At 41.2% G+C, this 23,987-nt stretch overlaps 1 protein-coding gene across 1 annotated transcript in view; it reads left to right on the top strand.

The window, feature by feature from the left end:
- SORCS3 (sortilin related VPS10 domain containing receptor 3) overlaps positions 1–23,987 on the top strand; it is a 592,231-nt gene that overhangs the window by 508,662 nt on the left and 59,582 nt on the right. Inside the window, exon 14 of the mRNA XM_059052766.2 lies at positions 9,989–10,096. Within this exon, the coding sequence (XP_058908749.1) occupies positions 9,989–10,096 (108 nt within the window). The remainder of the gene's footprint in view (positions 1–9,988; positions 10,097–23,987) is intronic.

Here is a 23,987-nt window from a genome sequence, read left to right as displayed (position 1 = left end):
GACAGATCCCTACCCTATTAATGAGCAACTTTTTAGTGGAAAAGGTTGGGACAAGTTATTCTGCATGATTTTCTACCCATTTTACCCCTTTCTTCCTCCATTTCTTTATCCATCCATCCATTTGATGTACATTACATCATCCAACTCTTTTGTAACAGTAGCAGACCAGATGATTTAGATGGGAAAGTATATTGGATACAGGGGGGTGGTAGGAATGGGTGCTCAGATGAGCCAAAAATGTGCAGGAAGGACCTTCAAGTTCAAGCAGCCAAGATTAAGAATCCAAAATACAGGTGCTGGACATTGCTGTAAGAAGAGGGTTAGATGCATGTAGCAAATACTAAGTTCAGTTCTAGACCAGTTGAAGTTGAGATATCTAGGAATATTCAAGCAGAGATGAAGATTAGTTGTCAGATACATTCATCTGAAGGTCAGGAGAGAGGTCTGGGATAACACTTTAGATTGGGAGTCACTAGCCATTAGGTGGTAGTTAAAGCCATGTCAGTAGGCTGCATGCCTCATGAAAGTGGGTACAAAAAGGAGAAAACAGGGACCCCTGTGGAATACTGTTGAATACCAACATGCAGAGCAGAGGAAGAAATTATAGGAGAGGCTAAGGAGAAATAGCCAAAAGAGATAAAAACACAGGTGAAATGTTTTCATGGATGCTGAAGGAAGGGGTGATAAATAGCACCAAATTCTATAATCAGAATAGATTTTACGGAGTGAAAGACGATCTAGAATTAAGCAATGTAAGGGGTCATTGGTGATTGTCGTTAGGGTAGATTCACAAGAGAGGTGGGGTTGAAAGGTAGAGTGCAATATATGAATGAATGGATGAATGAATGATAAAGAATGAAGTAAAGTAGAGACAATATAGATAATTCTTCCCAAGAAAGTAGATTATGGAATGCAGTTGAGTGTATGTATGTAAGACCTTCCAGGGAAGACAAAGAGTTGAGTGAGAATATATTATTGTGATGATGATTATTAAGATGATGATGATGTTTTTGTTTTTGGCAAAGGATGGATAAGTATTGTGTATGTTTATATCCTGAAGGGAAAGAATTTCAGGCTTCAAATTCAGCAGAATGAATATTTGAAAGAGTGAATGTTTGGTAGTAGAGGGAATGCTATCTAGAATACAGTTGTTGGGTTCACCATGGGCTGGAAGATGGATGCTGTCATAACTCCCAGGCCCTTGATTTGGGGAGACTAACCCTTTTAGAATAAGAGTTTTACTTAGAAGCATCAGTTTGTAATCAGGAAAAGAAAAAAATCAGCTTAGGATCCCCAGGTACCTAATTCAAGCTTCAACCACCTTGGCAAGGATTTGAAGTTTCTCGTAGTTTGGCCAATTATTAAGTTAAAGCCGTTTGTAGAAAAGACAAAACAAAAACAAAACACACACACACACACACACAAAAACAGTGCTCTGCCAACTCAAGCATGAGCTTGAAAAAGTTCCTAATGTAATTGTTTATCATCCTTTTACTACTGATTTTATAACTTTTGGGTAGTATCAGAAGAGTGGAATTGATAGTAATGAGAGTCAGCATTTACTCAGGGATTATTAAATTCCAGGCACTGTTCTAGGCCCTTTCCATGAATTACCTAAGTTACTTCTTGACACCACCCTATGCATTTTCCTGTGGGTACTCTTTTTATCATAGCATTAAAATGCAGACATGCTAAATACTTTGCTCAGGTCTACACAGCTAGTACCTTGTAGCACCAAGTTGGGTTTCTATCATGGATGCTCTCCTCTTTTACCTGCCAATTTTCCAGACACTTTAATGGGTACACAGAGGCTTATCACATGGTCCCTGTCCTCTGGGAGATCGTAGTTAAGATAAGGAGCTTAGGCAGTCCACATATTACCGGAAATCTAAGCAATGTCTACGAAAGGATGCTGACTGTGTGCATTGCTGGAATCCTGAGGCCGGATAGAGCCCCCCGCCGGTGTGTGAGGGGGTCTTTGTGCAGCAGGTGACGTGAGGGCTTATCCTTGATAAAAGGATTCTAGGAGTAGGAGAAGTGATGGGAGGAAAGCCAAGGGAAGGGAAAACTCTGACCAAGCCTGGAATTCAGGAGATGTAGGGAGTACTCAGAAGACTGTATGTGGTTAGAATCAAGCATGTGAGTAAGTAATGGTGGGTAGGCCTCAGAAGAACTTAAACGCCAGTTTAAGGGGTTCAGGTTGAATCTGTAGGTAATTCCTTCTACTAACGAGACCTCTCTCTCTATGGTGAGAAGAGTTCTCTATTGAGGACTGAGTAGGACTTATACTCTCAGGGCGGGCAGCTTGACTCTTAAGACAAGTTTGTTGTTTTTTAACCAAGAAAAGTAACATTCCTTAGTCGTTATCATTGTGTTCTAAGCACCTCTATCTAAATCTCAATGACATAGTTGATAAATGCCCTGCAGACAGATGCAGCTGGCAGATTTCTTCCCCTTCAGTCCTGGGAGAAGAGGGTGGCAATCCCATCTTACCCTTGACTGTCACCTTCCTGCTCTCTCTCCTTCATGTGGTAGGGACTTAGCGCTCACTTCGTGGTTGAATTTTAGAGACGTTTACACAAAAGTTGCCTTGTCCTAAGGAAAACAGGAGTTTGCTATTGTTGTTATTTCTTTTTGGTGACAGGAGAGGAGAGCACATTGGCATGGAGCAGAGGATTAGAGAAAGTTTTGGCTTTGGCCAATCTTAGCATCCTTACATCTGACCATTCAGTCTGTTCTGCAGTGGTTTCTCTCCAGAGTCCTGATCACTTCTAGAAGGAGTGCTAGTCTAGGAATTTCTGGAGAGAAACCATCCAAGTTGGGAAAATCAGTATTCACTCAGGGATATATATATATATATATATATATATATATATATATATATATATATATATATATATATATAAGTAGGATCAAATCCTGCCTCTCAAAGGCATTAACACAAAGTTTGAGTTTCCCCTTATTCCATGAAATATCTCTCTTGTTGGTAAAAAATATTTATTGAGCTCAGAAAAATAGCTACATCCCATTGAATTTCCTCTTATAATAGTAATGATAATACTACCCTCCATTTGTTCACCTATTTCAATTTACAAAGGATTAGAGATGATTTTTTCAAACTAAGCTTTGGAAATAGAATTTTCTCCATTTAAAGGATGTTGGTGCTGTCATTTATCATAAATGCTACAAGTGCTTCCCTGAACTTAGATACTTCTGCTTACTTGCCTGTCTGTGAATGCCCTTCTCCAAAATAGTCCCTGCCACGGTTAAGTGCCAGCTACTGCGTGTGTGTGCTAGCAAACAGTGGCACTTAACTCATTCAGAAATTCTTTTTTTTTTTAATTTTATTATTTTTTAAACATCTTTATTGGAGTATAATTGCTTTACATTGTTGTGTTAGTTTCTGTTGTATAACAAAATGAATCAGCTATACGTATACATATATCCCCATATCCCCTCCCTCTTGTGTCTCCCTGCTACCCTCCCTATCCCACCCCTCTAAGTGGTCACAAAGCACCGAGCTGATCTCCCTGTGCATTTTGTACTTATCTTTCGAGGCTAAGTAAGTGTTCTGTAAGGGCCTGACCTTATCATTATCATCAATGTTTCCTTATAAACTCCTTGACTGATTTTGTCTCTGGCTGGCTTATGAATTGCAAGCTTGTGAAACTCAAATGCAGTTTCTTCATCACCAGTAGCTTCTAATTAAGTTACAACGTTCAGGGTAAACACAGAGCTCATTTGAAGTGGAAGAAAGGTTAAGTGATCTGTTCATTGTTCTTTTCTGTAGTAGGTCTTGGACTCACTGACATTATTTTGGTAGCATATACAAATGTATATATATTTGCATAGGAGAAAGATACTGGCCTACCCACTCTCCCACAAGGGTATAGTGGCTCTCAAATGTAAATAATAGCTACATCGCCTTTCAGAGAAAATGAGAATCATAATTGAAAAGCTGGGGAAACGTTAGCTAGGCTAACAAGGCATGCTGTTGCCTATAAATTGAAATGATAGGTAGCTAGATATGCATGAAGACAAAACAGCATACAAATGAACCCATCCGTTTGTGACCATGTACATTTAGATGCATTGAGATTAGAACATAAGTGCTATTTCAGGTAAGCCCTCCATCCAGTATTACCAGTATTACCTTTGTACCTTAGAAGCATTAGAGTGAAATGAACAATGGCGCCCCATGGAATGCAGTGCTCTAATGAAAACTCACAATAGACACAGCTACTCATCCGAGGGTAAACTGGGGTCCTACTGTTTGCTTAGCCCTGAGAAGATGTCAGTGTCTCCTTTCAAAGGGAGATTCTTGGAAACTAAAAACAAAACATCACCTGGCCATTTTTGTTCCTTTGCTCTTCTGTAAATGGTGGTGAACACTGGTGTTTTGTTCATAGAAACATTCACATGAAAACAATAGTTCCAGCCAATATGTGCCTCTGAGAGGCGAAAGTGCATGTGCTACTCTGAAGGACTTCTGTGTGGCTACAATGCCATCACCTCATGCGTTTGGGATAATAACAAACAGAGCAATGCACCTCACCAAAGGGAGGAACATTGATCCTCAATGGCCATTGTAACTCGATTTCTGTGCTAGAGTGTTCTGGGGAGGACTCTCATTGTTCTTGGAAGATTCTATTCCTTTTAGTGGCTCTTACCTCAATATTATAAAGTCATTAATTCATGGAGTAAGGAAGGGTCTTGGAGGGCAAGTAGTCTAGTTTCACACATATTACAGCAGATACCTCTGTGACACCTAAGAGTGACATCCCACTTCACCAGGACGGCACAAAGCTCACCAATTTGAATGAGTTTCCACCCCGTTTATTGGCTTTGGTTGTTAGGAAGATTGTTTGTGCTGAGCAATAATGAATCTACTTGTAATTTCTGTCCATCAGTCCTTGTTCTGCTGCCCAGACCTATGCAGAGTAAGTCAGCTCCAGAAATGCATGCGATTTTTAGAGTCCTACACCTAAAAAGGACCTCAAGAGATGGCTCTGTCTAGGCTTTCTAAGTTCTGGGAAATGAACAGATACACAATTCAAGACAGATTGCATGCATTTGTTCATTTATTTCTCACATATTCATTGAGCCTATACAATTCATCCAGCACGAGTAGAGGGGCTGGGATATACCAAAGGACAAGACAAAATACTTGGGAACTTACATTCTTGTTCAAATATTTGACTTTCCTTTTTAGAACAATTATGAGAATAGAAATCTCTTTTTACCTTATTCTATCTGTATTGTTGAATTGATATTTTCATGCATCTATCCACATTCTCTCTGATTTCATTCACAGATGTTACTCCTTTTCAGTAGGCCACAATAGAATTATTTTTTTGTGTTGAACTATTTGGAAGCTTTCTTACTAAAAAAGTTAAAAGGTGATGGTTTATTCAGCTCTTATTCTTCTTTCCCCTAAGCTATCTTCAAATCATATAACCTGTTTCTAGAACAACTGGTTTCTTACTTTTAATCACATTCATTGTCAGTTTTCTACAGTGACTGAAACTGAACATAGTATTGAGGATCTGGTGGAAGGATAATTTCTTTTATTATTCATGCTACCTGTCTGTGAACACACGCTACACTCACAGTGCCTTTGATTATCACAATAGGGACATTGCTGGAAAATATTTACCTTGTGATTGACAATCACCTGAGTTTTGTTTTGTTTTGTTTTGTTTTTTTCCAGCTTGAGCTTTTCATTAGTTACTCTTTTTCCTTTCTCTGGTGTGGGGCTCTTTGTTTTTTTCATTTTAATGAAGCATTCTGCTTTAAGTTGGTCCTCTTCTATAAGTGACACCCAAATCTACATCCCTGGCTTAGATCTGTCTCCAGAAGTCCGAATCCATCCATCCAGAGGTCCTCTTGACAGTGTTACAACACGGAAATCCAAAAAACATCTCAACCTTACTGTGGACCAAACAGAAACAAACAAATAAACAAAAAGCTTTGCTTCTCCTGTTCTTTACATTTCCCTTTCCCAGTTGCTTAACCCCCCAAAACCATGTTGTCTGCGACTTCTCTCTTTTGTTCAAGCAAAATCCTATTGACTTCATCTGTAAAAATAGCCTACAAGTCCTATTGACTTTACGTGTAAAAATATCCTCAACCTTTCATCCCTTTCTATGTCCACTATTAAAACCATTATCCAAGCCCCTTCTCTTACTTGGTCTCTTATAATTGCCATGCCTCTCCCACCAATTCATCTCCTTGCATCAACTTTGGGGCCTGACAATCCATTCACCACAAAGAAACCATCTTGTAAAGGTTAAATCAAATCATCTCTCTCCCATTTCAGCTGGGAACAAGGTCCTTTGTAACCTGGCCCGGCCTTATTTTCTTGACTCCATTTCCTCCTATGAATCCCTTTCCCACTAATCTACAACCACCAATCATCTTTCTGTTCTTCCCGTACAGCAACTTCATTTCACACCAGGTCTGCCCTCCAGAACGGCTCTCACCTTGATCTTTGCATAGCAAATTCCTTACTATCATTCAGATCTCAGTTTAAATGTCACCTCCTCAGGGAGAACTTTCTTAAATTTTCAGTACAAAGTAGCTTCACTCACTATCATATCCCTCTATTTGAACTGTCTTCATGACGCTTATTTTTAACATATTTTTTGTATCCATTATTTTCTACATATTGTTTGTCTCCTCAAACTAGAATGTACGTTCCACTGAAGCTAGGGCCTTCCCTTTCTTGTTCATTGCTATATGCCCAGAACAGTGGCCACTGCCAACCAGGCAGTGGTAGATGGTAGATGGCAGATGTCAATAAATATTTGCTAGGTGAATTCTAATTTTCTTTTGGTTCTATAGTCCTGTCTTGTCACTATTTAGAGGTCAATTGTTACTTTACCCCTGTCTCCCTGAGTACTGGCAGTCTTATCAATTTCAATTTCACCTGTGGGCCTAATAAGAGATTCCCAATTCCTTTGTCTTGGCCATTAATGAGCTATTGAATAGAGGAGGAGAAGGTGGGTCCCATGGGGTTACCATCCAATACAGTTACTTCAGAACATCTAAAAACTCCTAGTCATCTGAAAGAATAGCTCTCACAAATGACAGACCCAAGTTTCTCATACTCAAGAGATTAAATTTTATAATGTATTTTTTGGAGTTTCTTTAGGAGTTTTGTTTTGGTTTTAATAATTATCTCAGCATGAAATATTCGGGTGTTAGTTACTGATCTCAGAAAGTCACCTGAATAGCACAAACCTGGGCTTCCTAGTGGTACGTTGACCATAAATTCTAGTCACAGCATTCATTCCTCACCCTGGCTCTGGAGAACTGTCCCCTGGCCTGTGCTAATTTTATGTCATCCTTAGACTTTGGTTATTGTATATGCTAGCCTTTCCACCTGGATATTGGCATTTTGTAGTGTTCTTGCTGATCCCATTCTTCCATCTAATCCATGCTTTTGTTTCTTCCATATGGATTCAGTTCATACAGCATGCTTTTATCTTCCACACCCTATCTCTCCACCTTGGGCTTAGTTTTTCTTTGGAGATTACATCTTAGAACTCAGAGCTCAGAAGGCTGTGACAGTCCCTCTGTTTCTATTACTTTGTGGTGTCTTATCTTCATGTATAAAGTACAGATGACTGTCCTCTGCCCTGTTAATGGCAGTGGTATGAAGGCGTCTCCTTCCCTGGGATGTGGTGGCACTCACTGCAATTTTTTTCTGCTAATGTTAATAACGGACCTTCATCAGTAAGGAAACTCTGAGAATGAGATAAGGACGGAGGTCTTCAACCACTTTGGCTTCTTCCTATCAAGACAATAATCAATCCAAAGTCATCAAAATAAACAAACCAAAAACTAAACAAATATCTTTTTATACCTTCTGGACTTACCAGACAGACTTAACTAGTTAGTGGCCGTGACAGACTTTGAAATATCTACAATTGTTTTAGGAAGCAGGAGGGTACATAGCATGCAAGGTAAGTCCATTCCCAATTATGCTTTTGTTTTCACTTTTGAATGAGAAACTCATTTCCAAGAGAAGCAGTTCAGATCTGGTTCCTCTGGTTCAGCTTCAGTGATTATTTAGCCTTCAGCCTATAAAAAAAAAAAAAAAAAAAAAAAAAAGACTGAAATGGCCAAGTCCTTGAAAGTCAAGACAATATTGACTTGTCTATACATTAGATCATTGGGCTATACGTTAGATCTCCAAGAACTCATTCATCTTGCATAACTGAAACTTTGTACCCTCTGAGCAACATCTCATTTCTTCCTCCTACCCACCCTCCACTCCCACCCCCTCAGAAACCAGCTTCACTGTGGCCAATGTTTCACTATATCCCTATCTACCTATCTATATCAAAGCATCAAGTTATACACTTTAAATATATACAGTTTCTGTATGTCAAAAATATCTCGGTAAAGTTGTTCATAAAAAGTCAAGACAGATACTGATAATTTAGGACCTCATAAAAACTTTTATAACCACTGCCTGCTTTTTGTTTGTAGAAGTAGGCCTCAGTATACCAGAAATACAAAACTTCTTATTGAGTGAGACTAGTTTTTCTAGCTGGGTAAAGAGATTGACTTTCTTTCAAGATTGGTTTATTTGGGAAGAGAGGATAAGATAGAGAGACAAGTAATATCCAGAGAATAGACTGAGTAGGTTGACTAGTAATGGGGACGGGGATTCACATCTAATTCATGGATGCTATTGTAAGGAAGGAATGCTTGAAAAATTATTGGATGGATTAAAAGAGTTTCCTGAATTACTTCTTATTTCTTTCATTCATATATTCATTTAACATCTATATAGTACCATGTGCCAGTGTTTCTGCTAATTTTAGGAATGCAAAAGTGAACAGTGTAATCTTTGACCTCAAAAAGATCACAGTTCAGTGGGAGAGTCAGACATATCTTTTGAAACTATGTATGTAATATCAGGTAAGCATTGTAATAAAGATATGTAGGTGATATCTGGGGGGGGGGGGTCAGACAATGCACAAGACATATGTGACCCCTGAATTCCCAAGATTATAATGTTGAATGGAGGGATTCAAGACGAGTTAAGAAGTCATCACTCAGCACTATGATAGGGGAAGGCCTGGGTGTTGTAGGAAAATAAAGTTTCTACAGTTGAACTCAGAATCCTGTGTTGTGAAGTCAGAGAAAAATTAAGAATTAACCAGGCCAAAAGAATCACAGAAAATGAAGCAAATAAAGCTGCCTTGGGGAAGGAGGAGTGTTGGAAAAAGCTTCTCAGAGGAGATGGTCTTTGGGCTTTGTCCTCCAGTTAAATCAAGGGGCAGTAGGGAACTCGATAATATCAAGAAAGGGAAGGAAGCAACTGCTCAAGGTTGCTCAAATCCTCTCCACTAGCAGCATCCCTTTAAAGAGTTTCAGATGCTGTGTCCACAAAGGGCCAGACCTTCCTCTTACCGTTGGTCAAAAGATGGAACAGTGTTGCCCAGAACATCTCAGACACTCAATACTCGTCCCTAAAAGCCCCTTAAAGTGGCATCGGGGAGGGAAAATGATACTTCATCCATTCTGAACAAATAGGAAATTGCTATTTTTAAGGTTTGAACTGAAAGACACACACCTCCCCCCCCCCCATAGGGTTAACCTCACACTACTGAATTTATCTGTGTCAGTGACTCCAGAGGCTGAATTGATTGTGCTGTAAATTGAACCTCGGGTTCCATCCTGAGTACTTGACACTCCAGCCGCTAAGCTCCCCCGCCTGGGTGGTATTTTTCCTTCAATTCTGAGATGTTGAACTATTTCTGCAGCTCTTGGTGCTGTCTGTGCCTGGGCCAGGAAATGCAGTTTTGATCAAATCTCATAATAATATAGGGAGATGTTGAAGATTAATACCTATTGATAATCCAAACTGCCAGAAAGGGAGATACAGAGGAGAATTTAATCACCTGAAAACTGGTTGCAAAATAGTGTGGTTTGATTTTCAGCTGTCTCTTCCATCTACTTGTTTCCAACCCAGGGTGAGTTTTGACGAGGGCCACTCCTGGAACAAGTACGGTTTCACTTCGGTTCCTCTTTTTGTGGACGGAGCTCTGGTGGAGGCAGGCGTGGAGACCCAAATTATGACGTGAGTACTTCTTTGTCTGTGGTCAAAAGGAGCCTGGAGACCTGGGTTCTCCTTCCACGGAGGCCATGGACTTTCCCCAGGGAGGCTTACATGAAAGCATTTCAGTGTCTGGACCAAAGTTTCCTCATCTGTAAGATGGACATATTTATGCAACACCCACCAATTCAAGAGGCTACTGACAGGATTAGACAAGCTGGGCTTCTAATTGAAAAGTTAAGGTTTCTCATAAAATTAAAGTATTGTAACATATTTCCGTTTATCCAAAACCCAAGCAAACAGAAAGCTTCAGTCTTTCGATGTGTTTTCTCTCTTTCCAGAACAGCCTAGTAAGGAACTAGGGATGGGGACAGAGGGAAAAAAACAGCCAACTTACTGGAAACAGGGAATGTTTTAAGGGAACCTCCTAGAATCTGTGATACACACACACACACAGAGTTGCTGTTGTTCCACTTCAGATTAATTTGCTGTGAAAATTTTTCTACACTCCTTTACACTGAGAATAGATGGTAGAGATATAGATCTTAAAGCTGTAAAAAGCTCCAAAGTACTTTCTGAATATTAAAGAAGATAATAATAATTTGATGTCTTCTAAAATTGTATCAAAGTTTAATTCTTAAAAAGTTGATTATGCGTGTTTGTGTGCACTGCTGTTGGTAGGGGGGTGTGGAGGAATAGTTGTGGGAACCCTTCACCAGCAATACGAAGCCACTGCTCTCCACCTCCCCTACTCCCAAGAGACTGGAATATCTTACACTTTAATTATTTGCTAGACAGAATGAAGGGCGTCTGCTGGGCAAGATTAAGGGGAATTTGCTATATTGTGGACTTGTCACAGACAGGCTCATACAATGCTCCTGGGCTAGTTTGGGGGAACGCTGTCATCTTCTTACTCTTGGGGACACTGCTCTTCTTTTAACCTTTGTGTTCATTAATTTCTTTATAGTTTGAATCAATCTTTTCCTGATATGAGACTGATGAGCTTTGCGGAGGAGGCAAATACAAGGGCAAATGGCTAATTCCTGTGCTTTACTTTTTTTCCCGGAGTGATCAGTTGTAAAATCTTTTATAACTGCAGCTGTGCAGTTTTGATCAAATGTTGTAATCTAGCCCCAGACTGGACCACTTTGCCATGCTCCTTCCCTCCGCTTCCATCCTCGTATCCAGAGGGATGACCAAGCACTCCTCTGAGCTTTCAGAATGACAGAAAGAACCCAGCCATGATGGAAAATGGTGCACAAATTGGAGAAAACAAACAGAACAAATGGACAAAAGTCCAGTCCTAGGAAATTCAGCAGAAACACTACAAAGGGGTTCCATGTCTATAAAAAGAGTCTATAGGATTCCCAGTGTCCACATTATATTAAAAATGTTCATAACAGAAAATTTGGGTGGCCCCACAAAATGTCTTTAAAATTATTTGGAACAAGTGCAACAAAGAGTGATTTTAAATTATCTTCTTTAATTCTTTCTGAATTTTCCAAATTGCCCGTACAACCTTCTCTCTAACTTCAAGGGTGAGAACTGTGTCTTTTAAAGACTTAACGCTCATTTTTGAGCATAATCCACGTGTTAGGGACGTAGGCTCTGTTGTTGGAAATTGAAAGACATGATGTCAAACCCTATGAGGCGCTGCTACAATCTTCCCAAGGGGTATATTGTATTCGTAACTGATGTCTTTAGAGGCCAACTTGTGCCATGATAGAACTTCTCTGGACAGTTCTGTTGTACAGTGTAAACAAGGATTTCTTGTAGAATTTGTTACTCAGGAAGTAGAGCTTTAATTTGAGTTTTTTCAGCAATTTCTTTTTGTTCTCCTAAAATATCCTCCAAAACAGAATTGTCTCACCATCTAAATTTCTAATTAAATTTCCTGTGATAACAAATGGACTCTGTTGTTGCTATCAAGTCACTTTATTAATTAAGAGTTAACACTATTGTATGCAAGTTTAGCTGTTTGAGCCATAGACAGTATTTAAGATATAGTATGTTAGTAATGCTTGGAGTCTAAAGCCTCATCGTTTGGTAGATACACAGCAACAATATGTTGTATAAATACAAACTCTGGATGTTCAAAGGCAATATCATAACATAAACTTTATTTCTAAAATACAAATGATTTGATAAATATGTATATATATGTATAGTGAATATATATGTAAGTATTTGTGTGTATAGTCATATGTACACGTATATATGTACACATAGATATACATGTATATATGGAGAGAGTTAGACAACAGAGATACAATGAGAGAGAAATCCCAAGGATCTAGGGTCCCAGCAAGACCTTTGAAAAGTTATACTATTAAAAAAAACTAGTGGTACCTACGTGCCAGATAGTATTCTAGATGAACAAATCTAGAAGAAACCCCTGTCCTCGTGGACTGAATACATTAAAAAAAATGTGGCATACAAATGACTCTGTCATGTTACCCAGAATACTCTGCCAAGGGTTTAAAATATTTTCTTAAGAATTCCAGGAAGCGTACCCCAGAATACTAGGAATACTGCCATCTTTTTTCATAAGGATCTCTGACCATGAGCTGACTTTTCCAAGTGATTTCCCATCCTTCGCTTAATCACTAGATATGAAAAGAAAACCCTCCTCCTTTCTGGGACTTCCTCCAGTACGGCCACTAGGAAGTTTCAAGTATTGAGTTCTAAGTTCTGTAAGGCGAAGGTTCACACACACATTCAAAAAGGTTGTGCGATCTACTTGAATGGATCAACCCAAATGTGGCTGCTCCTTACAATCAAATCTGACATGGCCCTAGAAGGTTGGGCAGTGAAGATACGTATGGTCCTAAAGTCAGGTCTTCCCTGTTTTTGTAGCAAAGAGACATACTGGTCCTCCTTTTATTCTTTGTTCTCCTTATCTCATACTGTGATTTATCCTGCGTTCTCTTGTATGAGGCCTCTCTGAACTCATGGCATGCTTCTCTTGGGCATTACTTTGAACAATAGTGCATGTACACCAATCTCTGCATGACCTGGCGTTCCTCAGCAAATTTAAAGCCACAGTTTAAATTCTGTATTCATCTAGTCGTAAATGGTATTTTTTTTTTTTTTTTCTCAGCTTTGGATGGGGTTTAGCTGGTCACATGGATATGAGGGAGATTGACCTCAGGGCTAAACCATTTACTGAAAAGATGAGCTGGTGCTCCTGTTTTTCTTTCCTCCCCAATAAGACTCCAAGGAGTGTGGCAGAGATTTTGTCTCCCTTCTACCTTGCTTATCAAGATTCTTTAAATGCTAGTAAGTAGAACAGGAACTAGAATAGTACATATTTTCTTATATGGGATTTGAGGCAGACAGGTTTGTCCTTCAGGGAATTAAGATGAGTTTGGAAGCAATCATCATCCAACCAAGTATAAACAATTCAAGCTCCCTATTTTTAACTTTTTATTAATTCTAAGTTTCTCTAGTATGAAAATGATCCAGGGCTCCTTAGACAGCCAGAAGCGTAGGCCCTGGAATGATTGCCAAGAGGCAATTTCTGGCTCTGTCTTAGGTTTAAAAAGGACTTTAAAACCAAGTGGCCCACTAAGGATAACCACTGCTTTTCTCGCATGGAATAGCAATGACAAAGACTAAAGCAGGAGTTCAAATAATTTTATATATGCTTTAGGAACTTCGAGGACAGGGGGTCCATTTGGGGACAAGATTGCTTAATCTTGCCATTTAGCCAAAAACTTATTTATGATGTAGGCTATTTGAATTCTGTATCCGGCCTCTTTCTGTTAACCCTGACTCTCTAGTTCAACTGAAGTCAGGGAGAAAGAAGAGCTAACTCATTCACACTAAGCTTTTATTGCCTTGTTACCTTCATTTGGAGGATATAATATATATAAGTTTGTGATGGTTAATGTTATGGGTCAACTTGACTGGGTCATGGCGTGCCTAGATACTTGGTCAAATGTTATTCTGGATGCTTCTGTGAAGGTGTTTTTGGACAAGATCAGCATTTAAGTCAGTAGACCCAGTTAAGCAGATTGTTCTCCCTAATGTGGATGGAACTCATCCAATCAGTTGAAGGCCTGGTTAGAACTAAAAGGCTGACTCTTCCCTGAGCAAGAGAGAATGCTTCTTGCCTGGCTGCATTTGAACTGGGACATGGCTTTTTCTTGCCTTTGACTCCAGCTGAAACTTCCACTTTTCCCGGGTCTCAAGTTTGGAACTATACCATTGGCCCTCCTGCGTCTCCAGCTTGCTGATTCAGCCTGCAGGTCTTGGGATGTGTCAGCCCCCATAATTGTGTGAGCCAATTCCATATAGTTAGTCAGTCTCTCTCTCTCTCTCTCTCTCTCTCTCTCTCTCTCTCTCTCTCTCTGTCTCTGTCTCCTATTCATTCTATTTCTCTAGAGAGCCCTGACTACTACACATTCATTCAGAAACATTTCATGAGTTTCTGATATGTTTTAGACCCTCTTAAGGAATATCAAAGAGGTAAATACAATTATATCTACCTTTAAGGAGCTCTCAGTCTGGTGTGTTGGGGGGTGAGGGGAATGAGATACATAATCATCAAGAATCCTTAGATAGGGGCTTCCCTGGTGGCACAGTGGTTGAGGGTCTGCCTGCCGATGCAGGGGACGTGGGTTCATGCCCCGGTCCGGCAGGATCCCACATGCCGCGGAGCAGCTGGGCCCGTGAGCCATGGCCGCTGAGCCTGCGTGTCCTGAGCCTGTGCTCCGCAACGGGAGAAGCCACAACAGTGAGAGGCCCGCGTACCAAAAAAAAAAAAAAAAAACCCTAGTTATATACCAGGATACAAGTAGAGGGAAGTGAAAACTTCACAAGTATGAAATGTGACAGCTGAGTCAATCTGGAAGTTTCAATAGCAGTTCACCAATGGACAACCAATTAATAGGTAATAGAATGTAAGCTCAAAGAAAGCCCACGTTTTAAACAGTTTTGTTGAGCACTGTAACCTCAGTGCCTAAAAGAGGGTTGGCATGTAGTCAGAAACCACGTCCTATTGGTTGAAAGAATGAATGACTTCAAAGCAAAGAACCATGAGAGAGCATGACTGGGGTTAAGGAGTTGAGCCTATGAAGCGTCTTAGGTTATGTTGAGGAATTTGATTTACATCCAGAGTGAGGTTCTTGAAATTCGAAATATGGAAACACCACTCCTCTTCTCAAAATGCATGGGGGGCTTTCCATTGACTTTTGGATAAAGTCCGAACTCATTGAATGGTCTGTAAATATCTACACTGAGTCCATGTTTGGGACCTCATTTCTGGCCCCCATGCTCTGACTACCCTTCTCTGATCTACTGGTGCCTTTCTGCCCCAGGGTCTTTTTCTGTGTATCCATCTGGAATGTGCTTGCCCTCCCCACTTGAACAACCAAGCTTCTAGTTAAGTACCTTTCAAGTGTCAGCCTAAGTATCAGTTTTCTGGCACACCCTCCTTTAGCCCACCAGACCAGGTTGGGGCCCCACTCTCTGTATAGCCTTAGCCCTATGTATTTTTTCCTTCACACCACTTTAGGCAATAAATATTAATGAAAATGGCAGTTGCTTTTGTAGATTCCCCTCCCCCTTCATCTAACCTTAAGACACAGACACACGTGTTTGTACATAAACAACACACACATGCACACACACACACACACACTGACTTTAAGTTCCCATGAGGGAGGATCTTTGTGTATTTTGTTTTTTGACTGCCATGTGCATCAGTTTTGTGCTAGCACCAAGGATCTAACCATATATATGTATTAAGTGATCGAATGAAGAAATGAATGAATGAACACGTGACTCTTATGGTCCCCAATCATCTTACCACCATTGTGAGTATAGTGACTTCTCTGGCCCGTGGCTCTAGCATTTTAGGGAGTTGCTTATAGATCCCCAGAGATTCTGAAGTGCTCTGATCAGAATCCAATAGATGCAAGTTATGGGAGCCTGGAGTTGGGCAGGAATCAGAGCAGTCTGTGTCTGTGTGCAGATGTGCGTATAGGGGATGATGAAGCAGGGGTGGAAGGGCAGTGGATGCAGAAGGTCAGCTAGAGAATGAGGACCATCCTGGGAATGATTTCTTATTTCTTCCACCTTCTACAGAATCTCTCCAGTGTGCAGTTCTCCCGGAGGCCAAAGCTCAGGAGTGTGGAAACTTCTAACACTGTGGCTTTATAGGGGAATCTGTGTGGGAGAGAGAGTTCCCAGCTTGCAGGCATGGGATTTGCTTGCTTTTTTTTTTTTTTTTTTTTGCTTGCTTTTATTCCTCTTTTTTCCACTGTCTTTTCAAATGTTATTATTTCAGCATCTCCCTGGTAACCTTGACAGGAACCATCTAGTCTAGTCTAATTCACAGTGAAATGTGACCGTTCTTATTACTTAAGGCTGAGAACAGGGCTGGATGATTGACAAGCCGGAGGGCCTATTGCTGTCTCAGGCAGTGGCTCTCCAGCTGATGAGGTGCCTGTGGCTGTTAGAGCACTTGGGACTCTTTGGTCCACTGTTGGCCCCCAAATTAGCACTTTAAGGAGAGCTCTTTTTTGCTTGGCTCAGATGTGGCATCCGATGGAAAAATACTGCTTTCCTACAGCCTCAAAGCCACATTTGAAATTCTTTCTTGATATGAAGTGTTTTAACCAATTGGCTGTGATTTAGCTGATCTTTCACGGGGGCCAGGGAGAACCTGACAGCTTCCCAGCGGGGAAACAAATCCCTAAAGGGATGGGTGCAGCTTCCCTGGAAGAGAATAGATAACTTCTTACCAGGATCGAGCAGCAGCCAACCTGTGTCTGCTCCATACCTTCCTTTGTGTCAGGTATCTTGCCGAGCTGTCTCTCAAACTTGATTTCATTAACATTTTGCAATAACCCCATCAGGTAGATCGGATTATTGTCCTTGGGCAGAGGAGAACACTGAGGCTCAGAGAAATTAAGTGCTCAGCTCACACACTCAGTAAGAGGAAAACTGAGAGCAAGGAATGTGAGAGTTTCAAACCTTAGGCTCAGAGCTGAAATTTGAAGAAAGATACTAGAATTCTCCAAGGTTTGTTCAATAAAGGACTGTGGCGTTTGGGGCAAGAGGGGCAGGGATGTTATTCACTAAGTATTGATGGGTACCCACTGTGCTACCAGACACGAAGTCACAGCAGACCCATTCAAACACAATCTATCTGAAAAAATATGACCGACACATGAAAGAACTACAAAACAAGTCAATGGTAAGGGGGTAGGACAAATTGTAGTTGCCAATGGGTATCAAAGAAGAGATGAAAAATAGAGTAGCTAGGTAGGGCTTTGTGTCTGAGCAGAGAGGGAGAAGCAAAGGTATTCTAGGTGGAGGAACATTGTGAGCGGTAAGAATATGAACTTGCCTGGCCTGTACAGGGGACAGTGAGAGATGAGAAGGGCCAGAGATGCTCTCAGCAAATGGTCTAGGGCCAGTTGCCTCGCTGAGTCCCTGTATAAATCCAATTCTAATTGGCATAAATCTCTGATCCATTGTTCTGCCAGCAGAACTAATAGCCAAAGTGAAGGGGGAGAGATAACATTTTGCCTAGAAAATTATACAAACCCCAAAGCTGCGGAGGTTTGAAAAGAGTGAAGACCTTCTTTCTACTTAAGAGACCGTGACCTCATGCTTAGCAGTGAACATGCTCTCAAATATAGCCCTGGAGCAACACAGAGGCCTAGCCCTGAGCTTAAATACATTGTTTAGCCTCTAGTAACTACATCCGATAAAGTCACTGGAAATGAAGCAGTACTGCTTCCATTGATCTGTTTTTCAATCCTCTGTCGTTTGCTAGAAGGGTCTGATTTTTACTTTGCCCAAAGTAAGTCATTCGAGTCATCAACAAATCCAGTGGAACTCCCAAATCATCGCCTTTCAGGCTGGCTGCTGGATTCAGGTCCTTCAGGTTGTCACCAGACTTGCCATCCATTCAGAGGCCCACTGAGTTGGGGCCAAGGCACACAAAAGCAGAATGCATGCCTACATAGGGGGCTTGGATGATATTGGGACGTACTGGCAGCTGGCGGTAGGCTGGGAAGAAAAGGCTTATTTTGACCCATGGATTGCTGTGTGGGATGGGGTGATGGCTGAGAACATAGATCTTGGAGGTCCACGCTCCAGGGACAGTGCTCAGACTGTCACTTAGTGTCCCTGTGAACTGAGAGGTCTTACCTTCCCTCTGAGCTCGGGGTTCCTCATGTGAACGTGCGAATTAAGTGAAATAACCTCCACTGAGTGACATTCGAGATGTTTGCAGTCTCCAGAGTCTAATGATCAAGAAACGGGCCACCTTCAGGGAAGAATTTTGGCCAACTAGGGCAGGGGTCAGCAGACTCTCTCTGTAAAGATTTTTAGACTTTGCTGGCCGCAGGGTCTTGGCTGCAGCTACTTGCCCCTCCTGATCCGGTGTGAAAGCAGCCATAGACTACATGTAATGAATGGACATCAGTGTCTTCCAATAAAACTTCACTTGTGGACACTGAAATGTGAATTTCATACAATTTTCACATGGTATAAAATATGTTCCTTCATTCACTTCCCCCCAACCATTTAAAATGTAAAAACCATCGTTAGCTTGTAGGCCATGCAAAACAGGCCTTGGGCCAGATTTGTCCCACTGGCTATAGTTTGTTGACTCTGAACACGAGGGTACATGGAGTTTAATCTTTTGTGACTGTGTTATAAACACCATTTGAATTGTTGACACAATTTCTACAAACTTAGAAACTCTCCACAAACTACTATCCGTACTACGTATCCATATCCATAAACTACTTCAGTTGCACTGTCTTATGGATATCCCTTGGTATCCACTGGGGATTGGTTCCAGGAAACACCCTGCTCCCCTGTGGATACCAAAATTCATGGGTGCTCAAGTCCCTTATATAAGATTGCATAGTATTTGTATATAAACTTTGAACATCCTTCCACATACTTTAAATCATCTCTAGATTACTTATAATACTTAACAATGTAAAGGCTATGTAAATAGTTACCGGTGTATGCCAAATTCAAGTTTTGCATTTTGGAACTTTCTGGATTTTTTTTTTTTTTTTGCGGGCCTCTCACTGTTGTGGCCTCTCCCGTTGCGGAGCACAGGCTCCGGACGCGCAGGCTCAGCGGCCATGGCTCACGGGCCCAGCCGCTCCGCGGCATGTGGGATCCTCCCGGACCAGGGCACGAACCCGTGTCCCCTGCATCGGCAGGTGGATTCTCAACCACTGCGCCACCAGAGAAGCCCCTGGATTTTTTTAAAAATGTTTTTGTTCCATGGTTGATTGAATTTGTGGATGTGGAACTGGCAGATATGGAGTGCTGACTATATTGAATAGGCAAATCATGTGAAATAGTTAAGAAGTTTCCTCATTTCTTATTTTAACCATACAGACAAGTCTCACCTCTTTCAGGAGGCCCTCCACAATTCCTCCAGCTCTTATTTTCTTTCATTAAATTCCTATCTTAAACTTCAGCATTTGGATCACAGATATATTTAGTTTGACCTTCACTTTTCTTAATGGAGCTAAAATTTGCAGGCAGAAACATCTTGCAGCACTGAGCCCAAATGCCCATAGTCCTACAGGCTCCTGGAGCTGCATGGCAGCTGCCTAGTTTCCACTGCCTGTGCTATTTCTTCCCCCACCTCTCATCTGATGTGCATGACTTCTCCAGCTGCGTCAGCTTACTCATTGTTCATTTAAGTTGCACTCCTGGTTCCTGTAAGATTTTGAATTTGTGATTGACAGTATAGATTCTACATCCATAATTTCATACCTATATTGTTTTCTTACAGTTCTTTTGGAAAGTTTTAAAAATACAGTCAAGTACAAAAATCGTATCATGAGCAACCGTGTGCCAACAAACTGGAGTTAATAAATATTAACACGTCATCATTTGGGTTTCAGATTTTTAAAATAAATAGCAGGGCATCCCAGGTAGAGTTGGTTTTCTTGGTATTGCCCATTTTCAGAACCTTTCCCCTCACTCCCTACACAGATCAACCACTGATGTGAATTTGATGTATATCCTTCTAGTATGTCTGTCGATACTTTTTTTTTTTTTTTTTTTTTTTTTTTTTTTTTTTTGTGGTACACGGGCCTCTCACTGTTGTGGCCGCTCCCTTTGTGGAGCGCAGGCTCGGGACGCACAGGCTCAGCGGCCACGGCTCACGGGCCCAGCCGCTCCGCGGCATGTGGGATCTTCCCAGACCGGGGCACGAACCCGTGTCCCCTGCATCGGCAGGCGGACTCTCAACCACTGCGCCACCAGGGAAGCCCTGTCGATACTTTTAATACATATTTAATTATCCATAGAAATATATGTGGTATCGCTTCGTGTGTTTTTAAATGTGTAATTATCTAAATGCTGTTATTCCTCTACATGCTTCTGTCACTCAGTATTATCTGTCTTGGGACAAATCCATCTGATCTAGACACATAATGCTGTGGCATTATGTCATGACATGAATACGCACAATTTATTTCTCCATTCTCCTGTCGATGGACATTTAGGCTGTTTCCAGTTTTGCACTATTACAAACAGTATTGTCCTATCTTTGTATATGCCTCCAAATGCATACACAGAAGTTCTCAGAGCTGCAACCTAAAAATGGAATTGCTGGGTCATGGTGAAATGGCATTGTCACCTTTATTTTTGCACTGTGTTCTAACTGTTTTACATATTGGTCACTCTGCAGTTGACGTCTTTTTTAGTCTGAAAGATTCATGAGGTTGGCAACTGTCTTATTTGTCATCCTCCGCAGCCCTGAACATGGAGGCCTGTGCGTAATTGGGGCTCAGCAGATACATTGAGAGTGAATAATACTATTGGCCTGAACTGAAAACGATTTAAAAGAAGGGGCTGAATTTTATCATTTTCCTGATTCTTTTTATCTTTTGGTTCAGGACTTGACACAAAGTAGGAGACTGAGAAATATAACGACAGCGGAAAACCAGGTGCCTCTCCTTCTCTCTTACAGCTCTTTTGACTCCCAGATATTTCCTCCTCTCTCAAATCCCATCTTGAACATCCATCTTCTCCCTCTTGTTTCCATCTCTTAGGTTCTCCTTCATCACCCAGCTCCTGGCTCATCTTTCACAGGTTCACAGACCACACTCCCATTGTTGTGGACTTTAAACTTTCAAACCCGTTGAAGGAGCTTATTAAGTTTTGTGAAAGGAGTCAAAGTTGTTTGCACATTGAATGATTTCTTTCAGAGCATTTAAAAATCAGCTTTCTTTCTTTTGCCTCTTCAGGTCCAATGCCTTTTAGTCTCTTTCTCAATCTTGCCTTCTTCTCTCCTGGTACTTATTTTCAAACCTTTTAATGCCTGACTCTTTTCACCATCTCACCCATCATCATATCGTATAACTAACACAGGCTCTGCGTGCAGGATTCCTGGCTGTTGATTCCCTGCCTATTTCTATTAAGGTCTAGTTCATGTCTCACTTTCACTCAGTGCAATTCCCCTTCAGCCTCTGACCTCCTTTACTACTAATCCCTTCTACACCCTAATGGGAAAACAGTCAGGTGGCATGGACGCACACCGAAAGCCAAGGATGTGGCCTGAATTTCTGGAGACAAACAACTGCTGGCCTCAAAGCCTGGCCTTTCCAGGACACTGCTCTTTCTGCTTTGATATGAAATTGCTCTTCAGCAGCTTCCTCCTTGGATGCAGAGAGGAAGGGCCTGTGGAGGCAAAGGAGGCGTAAGGGAGCCAAGGCCTTTCAGAGAGAGCTGAACTCCGTAGGAACACTTAAAGGAGGACTCAGGAATCCTCATGTGTCAAGTTGCTATTACAAGAACATTGATCATTTCTTTATTCAACAATATGTATTGAGTGCCCACTACAAGTTAGGCTCTGTTCTAAGAGCTCCAGGAGCTGGGCTAAGACATAAACAGGATAGCCAAGGTCTCTGCTGATGGGAAGTTGCTATGTTCTACAGACTCTTCTGTACCCTACAGAAGAAAGGTCAGTTTTGTATGAGGTTTATTTCAGCTCTAATATTTATGGAATATTTTTCCATAATCCAATTGAATCTTAATGGTGGTGGTGGTGGCGGTGGCGGCGGCGGTGTGTGTGTGTTTGTGAGAGAGAGAGAGACAGAGCAAGAAAGATTTCAGGGTTACCTCTAACTTCCAAAAATTTAAACTCTGGCTGTGGATTCTGATTACTGCTTATCTCTTACTCTGAGAAAGAACACTGTCAGTGAATGGAAGGGAATATCACAAAATATTAAGTGTTTACCTCCAGTGGGGTTTTTATTTTCTCAGCTATAGATATTTATAGTTTTCAGGTTTTTCATGAGAATGCATTCTTTTTATAATGAGAAAAGGAAAATCATTTATCAAAATTTACTCATTAAATAAAAAGCAGCTTCCAGATAACAAGAGTAGAGGCTGCATTTAGGTATGTGTAGATGATTGTGTGGGTCACACTTACTCTACCTTTGAGGTCATGACCTAGAGGAAGGGAGAGTCATAATTACCCACCATCACTCCCCAGTGCTGACTAATGCTCTGAGTAAATTAATACTAAATCGTTTCAAATAAGCAGGCTACTAGAACCCAATCAAAGACAAGAATGGAAAAAGACAAATCCCACTCATAAAATAAAAATTCAGAAAATTGCTAGATAGTGGCTTCTGATGAAGCAGTGCTCTAAATAATCTTTTCAAGGTCATCTGGTTAATTTACGCTGCATTTGTAAGTTATTGCATATTTTTAAAATTAATGAAAGATTTAATTATAGCAGCGTTGCCTGTGACCTTTTGTGAAATGACTTTATCATAAATCTGCAGGTATTTCAGAACTTTTTTCCACGTTTCTAATAATTTGTTCTTAAATTAATGACATCCAGCCAGTGAAAGGAGTTGAGGTAGAGTAAAAGGATTGAGTTGGGATTTGCGGTTTCCTAGCAATGGCTAATTCTGAGTCCTAGACGGAGGTGGCAGAGAAGATGGTGTGTGACTCACCAGAATCCACAGCTGGTTTAATTGTTTACTTAGAAGAATGAGAAATAAATCCAATTTGTCAGTAGGGGAAATTGCAAGTAGCCAGTCTGGGTCATTGCAGAGCCTTTGATTTGGGCACGTTTGTCTACATGTCAATGTGGAGGCAACACCTGGACCAATGGGAGACTCTCTCTTCCCTGGTACCCAGAGGGATATCCCCCTCATTTGTGAACTGGAGATCTATGCCTGCGCTCCAGCCTGCTGGCCATCCATGAAGTCCAATTGAGATTCCGTCACCCTAGTACCTCTGACCTTCACCCACCTTAGGGGCTTGATGAGAGCAGCTAAGCTGTCTCTGGAGGGCAGCTCATTTCCCTAGAACCCAGAATACATCATCGTCTGTGTCATTCTGATGACTCATTCGGCCCATTAGACTGTGCAGAGGAATGACAGATCTTAGCACATCAAAGAAAATCCTCTCTTAGAAAAACGTAGTAGCACACATTTATAGTTCCAGAGTTGCAGGCTAGAGCTTGGAAAACCCAGAGCTCTCTTTAGACACAGGAGCCTTAAGGAAAAGCCAGCAAAATGTGCAAAGTGGGTCTTGTCTGAAGCCTTCCCTGGTTAACCATAGCCCTGGATGTGATCACGTTCTTCCAGCAACTACTCATGGTACTATTGTCACATATGGTGCACCATGACTCAACCTGCAAGCTGCAAAGGTATCCCCATGAAAAGCAGTCAGTGGTGGTGAAAAAATTGGGGTTCAGGTGACTTGGGTTCTAGTCCTTTGTGTACTTGAGCAGACCACTACTTTACCTGGGGCTTGATTTCCCCAGCTAGCAGGTGAAGGGGTTGGGACAAAGGTTTAGCCCTAAGGACCCTTAGTCTTGAGTACTAATACTTAATAGTTCTATTTGCTCTTTTCCATGGCCCAGGAACTCCCAACTAGAGACCAAGCCAATGAAGAT

The sequence above is a fragment of the Kogia breviceps genome, chromosome 2, assembly GCF_026419965.1.
Source record: "Kogia breviceps isolate mKogBre1 chromosome 2, mKogBre1 haplotype 1, whole genome shotgun sequence".
Lineage (NCBI taxonomy): Eukaryota > Metazoa > Chordata > Mammalia > Artiodactyla > Physeteridae > Kogia > Kogia breviceps.
This window is presented reverse-complemented; position numbering and strand designations above follow the sequence as displayed.